Raw genomic sequence first — 17,231 nt, forward strand, 5'->3', positions numbered from 1 at the left:
ATCTACATATGAAAAATCTACATTAAGAAATAGTGAAAAAGATATATTTCAATGGTAATCTAATTGAAAAAAATATTTATTCAATTTAATTATTTATATTGTTTAACCATTTAATCATAATTTATGTTCAGTCATACATCGATTATTTTCAAAGACAAAACATCTAGTTTAATAAAGGATTTAGTGGTTTTGAGAGCATTTGGATAGCATTTGAAAAAAATAAAAAAAATAAGATAAATAATACCGAAGCGCGAAAAAGAATACCTCCTCCATTATCTCTTAATTACTCTTGCATCCACGTCAGACTGCATGAAATAAGGCAGAACATGTGCTGTTCATTTGTGACTACTCCTCCAGTGTCATATACATTAGCTGTAATGAAGCTGCATGCCTCGTTGTGTAATTACAGTCATTTATCTCTGGATACACCTTTGAATTCTCATTCCAGAATACTCACAGGTTTTCCATTCTAACCATGTCTTACGGCCATAGCGTCCACCACATGGACACCAGGCTGACGGGTAGAACAGGTCTTGAATATTAACATGGAAAGAAATCTCCAAAAAGCCATAAGTTGCGTTATACCGAATTTTCATGTCACAATCATGTCTTAATATACTGGATAAAACATTAAACTCACAAGTTATTATTGAAATCATATTAGTTTGTTTTCTTACATCACAATATCACTTTAAATTGAGTGTACGGGGGGGATTTTACTATTTTTTTTTGCCATATCAGGGTTCTATAAGGGCGGCCACTGCCCTTGAGCTGTGTTTGATCACTACAATGGTTTTCAATTTGCATAACAGTGACTGTAAAATATGTATTTTAGTTATGGAATGGCAACTAACCACTGAAATACAATACCAGGCATACCAGCTTCAAAATATTCTCAAATACTTCAACACAATATATGTGATGTAATATATTATGGAGATCAAGTTTTAGTAGAACATTTGCCCTAATTCCATGTGAAAATTCATAAATTTACCAATAATAGCAGGAATCTGAACAACTGTTCCACCAAGGTCTTAAGAGTATCTGTAGGCGATTTATAGTTTCCAAGCAACAAAACAATTAGTATTAATTAGTAATTAGTATTAATAATTAATTTGACAAAGGAAGGGAAAGATAGACCTATTTCAGTTCTAAATATTGACTACAGACTTTATGCATCAGCTAAACGATTTGTAAAACAAAGAGAGACATTTGATAATGTATAGCAAACCCTACACATAATTGATCATTTACTTCAGAATAAAACTATAATAATTACTTATTTATATAATAAAAAGGCGTTCGATTCGGTGAGTTGGGATTTCTTATATTTAGTTTTGCAACGTTTTGGATTTGGAAATGACTCTTAGAATTGTAAAATCTTTATATTAAAATGAAAGGTGACATTTCAGATTATATTACTTTAGAAAGGGGATGCTGACGACGAGGGTGCGCATTTAGCCCTACCCTATTTGCTTTATTTATTGAGCTATTGGCACAGCTAATCAGAGATGATATAGAGAGTGGTTATAGAATATGTTTATAAAGATATGTTTATGCTGATGACGTGTTGTTTCTCACATACTAGTTAAATCATAAAAACGGACTTGAATAGATGGCTTCTCCTAGATTTATATAATCAAATAGAGATTATAAAGATTAATATTTTACCACTATTACTTTTTCTTTTTACCAGTAGATATACCCAAAAGGCAATTTGATGAATGGAAAAACTAATACCTCGCTTCATTTGGAAAAGTGGGCGGCCTACAGTGCGGTTTAACAGTGTACAACTTCCTAAAGATCAGGGTGGGAGAGGTCCATATAAAAAGAAAGTGAATAAGAAAATTGTATCAAGAATTTATTCATGCTTAATGTCAACAAAAAACACTCGACAAATGTGAAACCAAAATGCGAAAAGGAAGCCAATATAAGTATAACAGAAGAAGAATGGCTAACTATGTGTAAAACACAGATGCTGCACAGAAAATATATGCAAACTGGGAATTAAAAGGCTGGTGAAAGCTGGAGAAAAAAAAACGAATATAATGGCTGATAATTTTCACATCTTGTGGGACTGTGACGTTATTCATACTTATTGACAGGATCTGAATAGAGAAAGTATTGAGTGTAACTTTAAAACAATGTACTTGGGCATTTCTCCATCCAAAATATCAAATATGATACCATTTTAATACATTACTAGTAACTAGTAAGGATGCCATTACAAGAAAATGGCTCAAGGAAGATCCTCTATCTGTATACGAATGCAAATTGTAAATGTGTACAATATGGAAACTTTGACCTTTTCATTAAGACAACATACTAATAGAATTTCATCATATTGAATGGTTGAAAAAAACCATTCATCATTCAATGGTTGAAAAGATTACAACGGGTAACTAAAGTCCCCCACCCCACGCCACCCCAGGTAGAAAGTGATAAAAAAAAGAACTTGTGAACCATTTTTCACTTCTAACCCTTGGACTGTGTTGGAAGTGTAACCCTTCATATACCGTAACTTTGTACTGCAGAATTTGATCGAATCATGTGATCATGAATGTAATGCTGGCTTAATCAAAGCCCTGTCTGTGAAACCAGCCCTAAATATAATTAAACAGGTTCAAATGGATTCATTAAAGGGGTGGTTGATTATGATTTCACTTTTCTAACTTTAGTATAAAAGTAATGTAAAGTTATACCCAGTGACCAGTGTATGTGCTCACAAGAATATGTTCTTATTTAAGGATGAGTACATATGTATTGCAAGTTTTTTTTCTGTAATTGTTTGGGGGGGGAAAGTAAAAATACTGATTTTGACACTTGCAAATACCAGATAGTTCACAACAGATCAAACACAGCGCATCAAATCAGATTTTGAAATCATAACTATCCATTTCATAAAGAAAGCTACAATCCAGGTCTCAATGGTTTAAACTTTCAGTTTAAATTTTAATGTGAGTGTTCACATTCATTATATTTACATTATAGAGAGGCAAACCTGCCAAAATCATGGGGGGAGGGGGGGGAAGGCAAAACCCAATTCAAACAGGAAATAAAATTGAACTCAAAACATGCAAAAAACAAAAAGCATGTAGTATATTGCTATATTTTCAAAACATAAATCACTAAAATATTTTTTTTTTGCTTATAAGGTTTGCAAAAAGTAGCCTCTTAGCTCTACTTCGAAGTATGCAGATTTTATACAAATTCAACATTTAACCAAAAAAAAAAATTATGACATTTCTGTAACATCCTCTGCTCTCCCTAGGATCGTTTCAGCCATCTTAGGCAGGAAGCACTCTAGAAAATGGAAGAAGTCTTGAAAGACGCCTGCAGAATCATGGCTCGGGAGAAAACGGAGGACAACCATGGTGTTTTCATTCCCGCCAACAACTTCTGCATCCACTTTGAACAACAAATCTTGAATTTTCTCCTCTTTCTCCACAATGCTCTGTGTCACCCTGCTTTCAATGTCAACACAGCCTCCTTCAGGTTTGGAGGTCTCATCACTAGTCTTCAAGAGATCTCTCCGCACTTTCCGCCGGCCTGCCCAAACACTCTTCCTTTGAGTCCAAGTCCAGTGGACCGGCTCTGGGTGCTCCATATCAACATCTAGTCTCTGTCTTTTAGCTTGTAGAACAGTGGAGGTTGATGGACCCTCCTCCATTGTAAGAGGCCTCTTCTTACCAGCTTCACTTTTGGCTTGAGGACCAGTATCTTCTAGGTTATTATTCACCTCCATTTCATTTCCATCTCTGTTGGCTTTGTCCAGACTTTGACAGAGGTCTGCAGTTTGAGTCTCCTCAGAGGGTGAACATTTTAAAATGTCTTGAAACACCATCTGCACAGCAGAGCAGACCTTTGCAAACCAAAGACCCCTAAAACCCTTCCCAGCCAATGCCAGTTGGGCACGCAAGGGTTCTGGGAGAACGGCAGCCTTGAAAGGGATGCCGACCTCCATAATCTTCTCAGTCTCGACCTTCGGACGTGGTCCTGCTTCACTTGGCGGCGCAAAGAGCCGCACAAGGCCCCAGGATTTGCCCTTGGCTGATTTGCGCTGGTACTGCAAACTGCGGCAGTACTTCTCAGCCTCGCAGCATTCTCTCTTGAAGTTCTTTTGCGTTCGTTCGTTAAGGTTCCCGGCCACATTGTGGTTTAGCTCAAATGGATCCAGGACATTCATTGGGCCCAGTTTAGGGGCAGAGGAGCGCTTCGGTTTGGGACTAGAGGCCTCTGGAGCGTTTACCGCTTCCTCGTCTCTTCGAAGGAAGTCTGTAATAGGCAGCACACGGCCGTCTCGCAGAGACACCACTGATGCAGGGAAATCAAACTGTGAGTAAAAGGTGAAGAATCCAAAAAGCAAAGTGCCTGAGGGAAAAGAGATAGGGAAAGTTATATGGAGAATAACAATTTGCTTGTCCATGAACGCACACGACAATTTACATCATATACAGTAGCACAATCAAAAACAAAGTATCGAAATATCTGATTGGATGACTGAGAAGAGCTGTTGAATACAATTTTAGGTTAATGACATGGTGATTAAAATAATGATAAACATGTTGATTAGTGTTAATTTTGTTAAAATCTATGATGAAAATTTTTAGTTGACGAAACACCAACGTCATTATATGATACATAAATGTGGCTATCAACATGCAATATTATTGACTAAAATGTGACCAAATCACACTGTTTTGTTAGGGGGAGGGGTGGTCTTGTGGGTTTAGAAGACAAAAAAAAAAAAGACAAAAAAAAGCCGCTACAAGCTTTCTTGCTTGCGGTTGCCAGATTTCAAGAATTTAAATCCCCAATCAGAGCTTTTCAAGAAAACGTATTCTACCCTGTGTTTTACTTAAACTTTACAATCTGGTAACCATGCGCGAGCAGTCTCTTACACGGAAAAAGCACGGATTATCTGAAAACACCAAAAACAAGTAAACTGGAGTTTAGCGATCTCCATTTATGATAGACCGACTGAATGACACTTTTATATAAGCAGAATGTGTTCTACCACGAGCCGCTTGAGCTGTTTGCTAAATCTGCCATTGTGATGAACTGTAATAAATTCAAATATGGATGGATCTCTCTACTACTTGTGATTGTGTTTGCTGAATAACTGCACTCTCAACCTCTGTGTGCTGAGCCCCCCAAATCAGAATTTAGGCACAGATAGAGTTAATCAGTTTTTTAGGATTTGGGCATTGATTAAAAACAATCTGAGCTGGACTGTATGTTGAGAGGATTGATGAAGTGCTGTAGAAGGCCCCAACCAATCCAAAAATGACACCAGAAAATAGCTGGATGGAGCATGGACGTAATGTAAGTGTATAAAATGCATAGGCTATGCATAGTTTAGTTGAAACCTTGCTGTTAAACTGAATGTACGAGGCAAACTGTCTGCTTAAATAACACTGAAATAAGAATGCGCTGTTTATCTTTAGATCAGTTACAGGAAACTGTCAAAGACGTCTGTCTAGCACGTATACATTAAAAAAAAAATGCTCGCTACTAAAGCAACAGTGGGCTTCTGTGGCGTTTTCTTGCACAATTGTCATGGACAGTAGAAAAGTATGTTATTTAAAGTGAAAATAAGATTTAAAAGAAAAAAAATCATATATTTTTATAGAGAGCTGTGATATAAAATGTTCTGTATAAATATAAACATTAACAGACAACTTTTATTTTATTTTTTCATTTGTCATTTTTCTGATATGGTCAATAATTGTCTGTTAACATGGGGGACTTGACTAATGGCATTTGATTCACTTTCAACCACTCAGTAGACTAATAATCGCAATTTAATTGTCTAACAATATTGTGTGAAATAACCATTCACAATTACTGAACAACCTTTTTCATATCAGATTTCTATGAATATTTCCAGTATTTATTGACTGAAAACTAGCTCATGCTGCCCCTGTTGGTAGATGTTGTAGCTACACCATTACACAGCATATATAATGGATGCAAACAGAAAGTTCAGCATGCTCATTGTTTTAAAAGCAGCTTTCTGACAACAACAAAAAACATTTACAAAATAAAACAAAATCAAAAACACTAATATTCTGGTAGATAAATTATATTATTACATTAGAAGAGCTAATTGAGTACAGCAGGGTTGGTCAACATTAGCCAACCAATTACCATTTAGATAAATGGCAATCTTATAGGAAGGGAAATAGAAAGACATTTCCATATTTATTTTGGGATTGCATTACCCACAGAGGATACATGCAACTGCCTTTGTTTACATGAAAAAAAGTTTATTAAAAGTAATATAGTGTATTGAAATATTACCTAGTAATATTGATATGAAGCAATAATATGAAGATTATTACCTAGTTACATGAATATATAATTAGAAGAGTATCCAACTCTGTATCCAAACTATAAGTTGCGATGTTAAATAAAACATTTAGAACTGTATGGATCAAAAGTCAAATTCAGTATGACTTTTAAACTGTACAACTCCTGAGAACGGTAACCAGACAGAATGCCGGTTAAATCATTTATTTGCCCTCATGTCGTTCCAAACCTGTATGTTCTGTGGAACATAAAAGAAAATATTTTGAAGAATATTGGTAGCCAAACAGTTTTAGTTCTCATTTACCAAAAAAAAATGGAAGTCAATGGGAAACAAACATTCTTCAAAAAAGAAGAAAGAAATGCATACAGGTTTGTTATGACATGAGGGCGAGTAAATAATGACAGATTTTTCATTTGAATGGAAAACAGGTTACCTTGTTTACATGAGCATGTACTTTGTCACCTTATTAAGCATAACTGGTTTAAGAAGGTTAATGTAAACACTCACTGATAAGTCAACTGAAATGAGCTAAAGCATGTGTGGTACTTACAGAGATCTTCAGTGTTTTTGCTGGGTGGTACACTAAAGGGCTGACTAGGAAATGTACAATCCCTTTCCTCAATAACGCACTCTTCTTCCTCACCTACACACACACACACACAAAAAAAACATTTTTAATAAAATGAAAATGATTTGATTTGAAAATTATCATTTTTAATCTGCAACGATGCATAAAAACAAAAGAATCTTTGAAAATACAGATAAAATAACTGATTAAGGAAGTTAAATAAACAGTAGTCCAGATAAACGCACAGGCCATGTTCTTGAGCTGATTCACAGAGGGAAGCACAAGAGGGTCTCGATTCTGAAGGTAAAAGATCACCAGCAGTGTGAGAGCGTAATTGTTCAACAACGGTCCAGGGCCAGACAGGTTCCCTATGATATTAGAAATGTACAAGGTTTAACTCAGAAAATTGTATATGCATCAAGAAATGTCCAATTGTCTCATTCTCATTACTGTAATTAAAAAAAAATACATTGTAAAGTATATGTCTGAATTATTTTAACACTGACTTTAATTAAAAAAACAAAGAGGATTTATTACTTTTCTACAATGAAGTGTCATCATTTTACAGTATTGAGAATTCATTTTTTGCACTGAAAATGTGTTATAATGACTAATATGCTGTCACAATAAAAACGTAACAGCCTTAAAATTACAGAATGTACCTTTTTATAAACAATTAATTATCATATAAAACTATTACCTGCTAATTGTTTCTGCTTAGCCCATAATCGGATGGCGTAGACTAAGGGTCGCAGTCTGGAATCGATGCCTGAACACAACTGCAGAAATCGAGTGTTTCTTACTGCCAATCTGTTGCAAAAAGGGAAGACATTATAGACAAAGATCTCACAAACCTGAAGTATACTACTGTCAAATGGGGTTCTACATTCAAAGTGGTTCATTTTACAAAATGGCCAAAAATAAAGTTTTTCAACCTATTGTTGATTGTGATGTCTCCTTGGAGGTTGAGCTCTCGATGACTGAACTTGACCACAGGAAGTCGGGCAGTGCTGAGTGTCTGTACTTTATGTACACCTGGAACGCACTTCCTCAAAATGGCTGCAACAAGCTCCAAAATTTCAACAGGAGTGGCAGTGGACAGGTCAATGTCGGACAAAATGGAGTCTTCAGAATGGCAATCCTCAGACTGATTTTCTCCTGTCTGTTGAAATGAGCAGTTTTAGACATTTTAAAGACAGATGTTAATAGATTAATTATTTGATGTTGATGTCCAGGATTTAGTGGTGCAAACACACCGATCCAGTAGTCTTTGCGCGAGCTTGAAATGCTTTGGTGTTCTCAAGGTCGAGGAACAGATCAAGGTCACAGGCGTGAATCCCAAATGTGTTCACAGAGGAGCCAAAGGGTACAATCTGGCAATCTATAAAACATGACAAATACTTTTTTTTAATCACTAGAAAATGAATAGGAAATAAAGCTCCTTTTAAAAAGAATTCCAGAACTAATGCTGCCAAAAAAAGTCTTGCACTATATTCTTCACCAACTAGAGTAACTTGGAATATGGAAAAGATTACATTCAGTGGCTGGAAATATTGCCATTACTTTATTAATACTATGCTTAATAGATTAATAGTATACTTTTACTTACTGTAAACCACCATCGAGTGTTTGTAATAAACATTGAGTGTTGTAATCTAAAGATTCCAATGACTTTAGTTTGTATCAGTCCCTCCTCTCTTCCTTCTCTGCAAATGTCTCCACTGGTAAAACGACATAGTACCACAACAAAATGAACAATTTCTCTGACTCTAGCACACTTTTCAAAACCATGTTCCTCTCTTTTTTGTCCTCGTCCTGCCCATCCTTCAACAACTCTAACAGCTGATGACTATTCTTCATAAATACAACAAAAACCATCAGTTACCAATTCTCCACACCACAAACTGACAAATATCTTAAAGGAGAACTCCGGTCAATTTTAACATTGAGCTCAATTTTAACATTGAGCTCAATGTTTTGTAAATTTGGAGTGCTGTCAATACAGAGAACAACGACAAAAATCGGTGTTGCCTACACCGTGTTATCCTCTTTTTAAAATTGGCACCCTATTGACTTCAATGGGGCACGTTTTAAACCTGCTTTTATTTCTCTTATCATCCTTGATGTGTCATTACAAGTGTCCAGCCATGTTGAGTGATTCCTTCAGAGTGAACACGAGTGAATCTGACTGCAGTAGATGTGAAAGATATTAATAAAAATTATGTTATATCAGCCAGCGCACATACCTGTATTTACTTCCTGTTTTCGGTCGAAGTCCAAAGTAGTCGATTGTCGAGTTCACGCGCGTGATCTAAGTAACTAAACCTATGCGCGTCAACTCGACAATCGACTACTTTGGACAAATATTTGTCTTAAATTCTTCACTTTCAAACGTTCAAACTTTTAACACTTCAAATGCAAGCGTTTATTTTGCCAGAATACTCCATTTTCAAGAAATGGCTAAAGACGCATCTTTTTTTTGTCAACACTTGACCCATCTCTCAGGTAACATTGTACATACAGGCTGGGTACAATTAATAGTATATAATTTTATCATCTCATTTATCTATTTTTTAACTATTTAAAGTGTAACCATAACCAGAAATTGTCATTAAACCCTTTCAATTACAAATGATGTGCTATCTACAATCGGAAAAGACAGGGCAGGTTATGAACATGTAATATGAGTGACATGTGCAGCGAATCATCTTATAAAAAATGATTAAAACAAATAGAAATGATGATTCTGAAAGAAATACAAAACAAATGTGTAAATATAGCCAAACATTCACAAAGAGCCACAAACACGAAGTCAGAATTTTGAGAAAATAATGTGCAATTACCAATTGTGGCGTGTTATGGAAAAGTAATATAACGAGTAGTGTCATAAATTACTGTTACCAGGGAGTAATGAGTTAAGTAATAATACTACTTCTGAAAGGAGTTACGAGTAAAGGGTAATAAATTAAATTTTAACGAGCCCAACAAGGATTGTAAAATACATGAAAGTGTAACGGATTATCAAAAATAAATAAAAAAAATCAGTCAAACTTGTTTCTATGCAATATTGTTGATTGGATTTTGAGATGTGGCTAATGAACTCAAAAGTGTTGGCAGATAAATGTGAGCTTGCAGGAACGGGTTTAAGCAGACTAAATTATTGTAAAAGTCCTGTATACGTCACCAGAGATAAATCTGTCATTTTCACAGGAAGGTCCAGTTATGACATTGATTAAACATTTAGAAAAATTACAAGTTGAGTTTTCATTTTATGCTAGCTTTAAATACTTGTCTAGGGCAGGGGTTCCCAAAAAAATAATATAAGCAACTATTTCAATAGTTTAATGATGCATTTGCATGGTTCATGGTTCACTAATTTGAGTTAACAGATAATCTTCAATTATTAATAAAAATATATATATTTTGATTTATTTTTAAAACAATCATATTATATTATATTTATATTTAGGGCTGCATAACTTGGCCAAATATTATACTGTGATTATTAAGTCATATTTTGATATGAACTGCAATATGATCACTTTGTAGCTGGACTTTGAAGTGGACACAAACCTGTTTTTAGTTGTGATAAGTGTCTCAGTCCACATTACATTGACACTGGTGTTTTTAGGAATCCGATCAAATTTAATAATAATTATAAACAACAATAATTATTATTATGTTTTAACTTTAAAATGAAAACAGAAATAAATTACCGTTATCAATTACAATTGTACTGTAAAATAAAATGTGATAATTATGTTTTATTTTACACTAAAAGTTATAATACAAATATTTGTCTTAAATTCTTCACTTTCAAACGTTCAAACTCTTAACACTTCAAATGCAAGCGTTTATTTTTGCCAGAATACTCAAATAAAACCTGTCAAAAAAAATTTGGGGGGAAATTATACAAAAGTGAATTTAAATAGTGTGAACCCACCACACAATGCATTTCCAAATGTATGATAAACTCGTAACATGCAGAGATGAAGTTCTCTGCATTTACTGCATTTGATTCAATTATTAGCTTTTCATAAACTAACGAACCCCTGCAGTTCCATCACGAACCCTGCATTTTAGAAACCCTGGTTTCCAATAGGATAAGGATGCAATGATGGAAATCTGGTTCAAGTTTAAGTTAAGTGTAGACCTGGAAAGAACTCTGTGAAGACTTCCTGTAGCAGCTGAACTAGGAGATCTCTCACTTTCTTCTCATTGTCATTCAGCTCAAAAAACTCCACCACCTTCTGTATCTGCTCATTGACCTTTTACACACAAAAAGAAAAGAAAACGTAAAAATGAGAAAAAGCTTTCAAACAAGAAAGCTGTGTGAATGTATAACACTTTCTTACAGATGTAGCCTTGCAGAGCTCATAGTTGAGTTTGTCCAGGCTGATGTGGGTGTTTCTGGGTTTCCCCCTGCTGGACAGTTTGAAGTCTTTCCTCTCTCTGGGCTTGACACGGAGCTGGAGTCCATTGAGCTGATGCTGTAGCTGTTCCAGAGTTGTCTGAACATTCTTCGGCTCGCAGAACTCCACTATGGCATACACACCCTACACAGAACAACAACTCTCACATTAACATCTCCATTAACTCTTCTGTCTTTATGACTATTATTTCATATCTGGCTTTACCTTCACATATTCACAACCTTAATTCTAACTTTTTTAAATATTTGTTTTATGGGACGCTTTCAAATGCCCAAGTCTCTATCTGCCTTCTAAATAAATGTAAAGTAGTGTGTAACATATCTCTAAGTAAATGAAAACATCCTGCAAAGTTTTATATCTGAGTGCGCACCATCTATAAAGTTATTGTCTTTCAAAAGTAAGAGTCGACTCATAAGCCGTTTCGTTGTGACGTCAAGATGACACATTAGCATATTGTCCAGGGAAAACTTGAACCTCAAACACTAAAGCTGATTCCTGTGGATACTGGATAGCATCATGTCGAGAAGACAATGTGAAGGTAAAGCCATTTTTTATTTTGTTCACTGCCCAAGTACGAGCATGTGAAGAATCAGTGGTTAAAATTAATCTTTACCACGATACCACAGCAGTATAATCTTTAACTTTAGCTGTGTTCCCTTTATTTTACTTACGACTGCTTCTCAAATTTTGGAGTTCAAATGCAGGATTCGCAAACTGCTTGCTCTTGAAAGACAGTGTTCAAAATACTTAGTTTTGAGTTTTATATTGTGTAGGTCTCCTGCTAACTCACATTATTAATACTTCTGCTAATCAGTTGTGGGCCTGCTGGGCCACTATTACCTAAAACTGTGTCTATTAATGTAGATTGTCTGTCGTTCGAAACTACTTTGAGGAAAGATTAAGCATGGAACAAGATTTGTTTTACCAACGTTTATGTTACATCAGTCATTCACGCTAGAGCTTGGCTAATGTATACATTGCATACATGCACTGTTATTGATACAGTTTCCACGTGTTTACCGCAATATATGAGAAAAATACTTTGTAAAAAAATTAGTTCAAGTAAAAAAGTTGATGGACATGCACTTGTTAATGCTGATGGTGAGGAAGCAACATGTCATAATGTGCCTCAAACGGAGTAGCGCATCACTGAGAAACGTCCAGCTCGAGTCGTCCTTGCGATGGAGGTTCAGGTTGAATGAATAGTTCTTCCAATATTTCATCATCGGACTCGCGCTTGGATTGATATGGTAAAATCGTCATTGTTCGCTGACGTTGTTATGGCAATGGGAGTTTGTGTTTTCGACACGTACTGTACGCGGTAAACCAATCACAACAGACTGAACTGTCTGGCCAATCAGAGCAGAGTAGCTCGCGGAAAGGAGGGATTTAGAGAGATTGATTCATCTGGCGAGTCCTTTGAGAATAATTGAAAATGTGGTGATGTGCAAATGTAAATATATATATATTATGAGAAAATGAAACAGTTTTTTTACCTTTGATGCATGTAAACCTGTTGTAGGAGACTCCAACAACATTAGGAAACTTTAAAATAGCATAATTGGGGCACGTTAAGCCCAAGTACTGTATAAGCCACAGTAACAGTGATGCTTGCCTTAGTAAACACCACTGATAATTGGATAACATTAACCACACATTTACAATCCCATTTCCAGAAAAGACTTTGTAAATGCAATAATGCTATATAAATAGCAATAGTGTCTGATTCTGTGAGTGAGCACATTAGGTATCACAAATGAAAACCAAAAGAACACCTCTTCCTCTTAAAATGATGTGTAAATGTGCTTCTCCGTGTGAGAATGAGGCCTTGATTCCTGCTCTAGCTGCATTATAACATTCTTATACCATGGTCTGGGTGAATACTCGATTCTGATTGGCTGCAGGGTGTCCGTTAAAAAGTGATAGAAGACACCTAAATAAACCGTCAGGCGTAACCAAGGAAACCAAGTTATTGTTTGTAACTTGTAACTTTAGATTTCGATTGTAAAACGAATTAAAATATAAACTAATGTTTTAAAAATGTGTTATTTGGCAAGTGACCATGGTATAAGCAGGTTAATGCCCTTCGAGGTGTCCATTGTCAGGTTTTAATGGACTTTTGCACTTCCGAATGCGTCTCTGTCCCCAGCACATTTCAAACCAATCTGACGCCCATGCTCGAAATGCCTCCACATCTTGGAAGTTTACGTTGCTGGCTACTCACGGTCGTCACGTGCGCATAGGAAACTGGCCACCCTATCGGCAAGGCTCATCGGCAGAAATATTCATATCGGCCGATGCCAATGATGGTCATTTTAAGCTTTTATCGGCCGATACCGATGTTGTGCCGATATCATCGTGCATCCCTAGAATGTAGTATAACATTTAACAGAGGGAATGACGGCTACATTCGTATAGTGTTTGCGGTTGTCTCTACAGTTACAAATAAAACCACAATAAGCTCATGGAGCGAACCTGTCAATCATCTTGATGGATGATGCAGAAGATACTCTGACCAATAAGAGAACAGTTGTAGTTGCATGTGACTTGCATAAACATTTTGGTATGCTTTGAAAGGTTGCCATGTGAAAGCGAACCGAACCAAGAAAAAAATGCAACATTGTAACAAATGAAGTCCCTGTTTCAGAACAAAACAAACAATCTATGGGTGTGAAAACACCCTAAAAGGAAAGGTGATGTGATACAGCGATAAACATGCCTCTATCCAAACTTTTGCAGCACTCAAATTCTTATATTTGAGTGCAATATTTACAAAATACAATTAAGTTGGACAATGAAAACGTTGGAAATCTTTGTACTTTTTTGTCAGATAAATAAAGGTAAAAAAACAAAAATAACAAATTCTTGATTTTTTGGTATTTTACAAATGTCCTAACTTTTCTGGAAATGTGGTTGTAAATTGAGGATGAAATGCCAGGAAAATTTTATATTCTGAATTTGATTTATGACAGACCTTCAAATAAAGATGCAAGCAAGACAAAGATCAAATGATTACCATGAGAATTACCAGTATACTACATGATAAAGATAGTGTGTATATTAACCTTGTCCTTGTCCATGATCACATCTGACACCGGCCCAAACTGTGTGAAATACTCCTTCAGATCGGTTTGAGAGGTGTCTGGTTTAAAGCCGCTCACAAACACGCTGTTTTCCTCCTGAGCTTTACGCTGAGCTCTGAGTCGCTGCAGATGCTGGTGCTTTTTTCCTTTAACATGATCTTCCAGGCTCGGCTCTGCACAAAAAAATACAAAAAAACACTTCAGTTAAATGTGAAAGCAACATCATTGATGGAATTCCAGTGTATCTAAATAGTCAAATGTTTGTGATGATTTTCTTAATTCATATTTTCGGTAACACTTTACAGTAAGGTTCTATTAGTTAACATGAACTAAGAATGAACAATACTTCAACATCATTTATTTATCTTAATGTTTATTTATATATTTACATTTGGCAGACGCTTTTATCCAAAGCGACTTACATTGCATTCAAGGTACACATTTTACATTTTGTCAGTTCTTGCTTTCCCTGGGAATCGAACCCATGACCTTGGCGTTGCTAGCGCCAACGCTCTACTGTTTGAGCTACAAATCTATTGTTTGAGCTACAAAATCTATTTTATCAAAAAAGTATTAATAGTTAACATTAATGCTTTGTGAACAAACACAAATTAGCAACAGTGTAATTATTAACTAACATTAACAAAAATGAATAAATGGGCTACTGTAACAAATGTATTGCTCATTAATAGTTCATATCATGAATGAGACGTTGTTGTAAAGTATAACCATATTTTCATATGCTTATTATTCATTTGTTTTTTCTATTTTATTAAGTATATCTTTGAAATGAAGTATTCAGACATTTACACTTAATATATTAACCATCATCATATATCCATGTATTTAGTTGATCATTTAAGTTTAATTAATTCACTTCGATTTATATCCACTTGTATTTACCAGAAACAGTGCTTGTAAGACGTATTATGGTATTTAAAATTGCATGCTTTGCTGTCTTTGTTCTGAAGCTGTCAAATCCACACTATGTCTATCTATTTTTGCAGCTGTAGATTTCAAAATACTTTGGTGCGTATGATTACCATATTTACAAAACTCAAAGATGCTGCAAGAAATACCATAGTATCATCATGGTCCATAGAATGTGTTAAAACGTACTTTTGGCTAACAGTGAACAACATTTAGTGGCAATTGTTGTATTATAACAAGTTAGCGACGTCTAGAAACGTGTCTCACTTGTGTAAACGTTAGCTCTACTGTTTTTAGTTAATTACAACTTACTGTTGGGTATATTAACATTGCAGAGGTTGCAGTGAAATCCTCTTTGCGTTGTCTGGATGTCTTTGTCGAGCTCCATTGAGAGGCTGTGAATGTAATTCCAAAGAAAAGCGTCCCGAGTTGCTAAATATAACAACTCAAATCTCCCTCCATGATGTTCCGCCTGCGTCCGACCCCGTAATTCCTCCGATAGAAACACGTTCCGTGAAAATTGTTCCGCCATTCAGGAGGGAGACTTCCCAGAGATAATCTGATGAAGTTACAAGTTATTTCTTATAACTTTATAGTTATTTGTTTTGTATTAGTGCATGTACATTTAGTGCAATGAAAAATACCGTTTACTGAACAGAAAAATACTGAGTTGAGTTGCATGACTTCGTTAGAGTATCATCTAGGAAATAAATACAGGTTTTGGCTTTTTATTCCAAAAGGAGGGCTTTAAAATGTATTATAATATATACAAATTTGCTATATTTAGCTGTGTTGTCAAAATGGAAGGTATATTTCTAATATATAACTATACTGTACATTCAATTATAGATTTACTAAAAATGATGTAATGCACTCATAAAACAGGTTTAATATCAAAATGGTAGTAGAGATCCTTCTTAATCCTATACTTCCAAATGCAATCTTTGCCAATGATGAGCTGAGTGAGGGAAAAACCAAATAGTTTGGTAGTTTCTATGATCTTTACCTCTTTCAGAAATGCAAGTAAACATCTAAGAAGGAAAATAGCTCAATTTTTGGCTCAAAACTGCACGTAAATTTGTTTTGCTCAGGTGGGATCATCCTGGACAACCAAAGTAAATGCTTTGCCTGAAAGGTGTTGTGAAGATGACATTTATAGATGGCACCATGTGAATGCTTGCATTATCCCGATTTCCCAACATACTGGCTGACATGACTTCAGTCTCCAGGGCAGGGCCCAGTTGTTCAAAAGGTTATGGATCAGAATTATCTAGATTTGAAAAAAACAAAAAAACAAAAAACATGTTTTGCTATCTAGGATCAGGTAATCCATTTTACTTTTGTGCTGGTTTTTCAAAGCAAAATTGGATTGGAACTACTTGCTCCAAAAAGTAGGCTATGTACTCTGGAATACTTCAACATACTACGATTTGGGACGAACTCATTCTATTTTTGAATACTATTTAGAGCGGATAGTATGCAAATTGGGACGCACCGGAAGAGTCAGTGGGTCACTTTAGTTTAAATGCATACAAGTTTATGAACTACATAAACAAACAAACATCACCTTCCATTTACAATTTTCTTTAAACAATCAGAACCATACAGAGGCACTTAAGGGACATGGTGATGGACAAAAATATGAGATAGGCCTATATTATATCTCCCCTCCCCCCCCCCCCCCCCACAAGAAACTTTGCATTCATTCGCAAAAAAAGGCAAAAGTTTTGAGAGTGAATACAAAGTTTCTTGGGGAATGCAAAACATTTACAAGAGGTTTGCAAAATAATTAATCATAATAATAATAATCTAATCTTTCCTCCAATCTTATATTTCACCTCGCATCACCATGTCCCTTTAAAGGGACAATTCACCCAAAAATGAAAATTTTGTCAGATCAAAAC

The 17,231-nt window shown here is 35.4% G+C and overlaps 1 protein-coding gene across 1 annotated transcript; it reads right to left on the reverse strand.

The window, feature by feature from the left end:
* Positions 1-1,850: 1,850 nt before the first annotated feature.
* On the reverse strand, positions 1,851-16,029 carry tut1 (terminal uridylyl transferase 1, U6 snRNA-specific). Its single transcript, XM_079595339.1, has 10 exons — positions 15,640-16,029; positions 14,380-14,570; positions 11,237-11,437; positions 11,035-11,149; positions 8,138-8,262; positions 7,817-8,043; positions 7,582-7,691; positions 7,127-7,249; positions 6,864-6,956; positions 1,851-4,371 (listed from the first exon to the last, which is right to left on the reverse strand). Exons 1-10 carry the CDS (start codon positions 15,857-15,859, stop codon positions 3,236-3,238), a joined length of 2,541 nt encoding a protein of 846 aa, XP_079451465.1. The 5' UTR covers positions 15,860-16,029; the 3' UTR covers positions 1,851-3,235.
* Between the last annotated feature and the right edge of the window lie 1,202 nt (positions 16,030-17,231).

This window comes from Phoxinus phoxinus (genome assembly GCF_949152265.1).
Source record: "Phoxinus phoxinus genome assembly, chromosome: 21".
NCBI classification, from domain to species: Eukaryota; Metazoa; Chordata; class Actinopteri; order Cypriniformes; family Leuciscidae; genus Phoxinus; species Phoxinus phoxinus.

What these genes read in the sequence shown, in the direction of transcription:
- tut1 (XM_079595339.1), bottom strand. Translation starts at nt 15,859, where the DNA reads ATGGCGGAACAATTTTCACGGAACGTGTTTCTATCGGAGGAATTACGG. An exon ending in GCGCAAAGACTACTGGATCG is followed by an intron (nt 8,044 to 8,137) that starts GTGTGTTTGCAC and finishes TCATTTCAACAG; the next exon opens with ACAGGAGAAAATCAGTCTGA. An exon ending in CAAAAACACTGAAGATCTCT is followed by an intron (nt 4,372 to 6,863) that starts GTAAGTACCACA and finishes CTTTTCCCTCAG; the next exon opens with GCACTTTGCTTTTTGGATTC.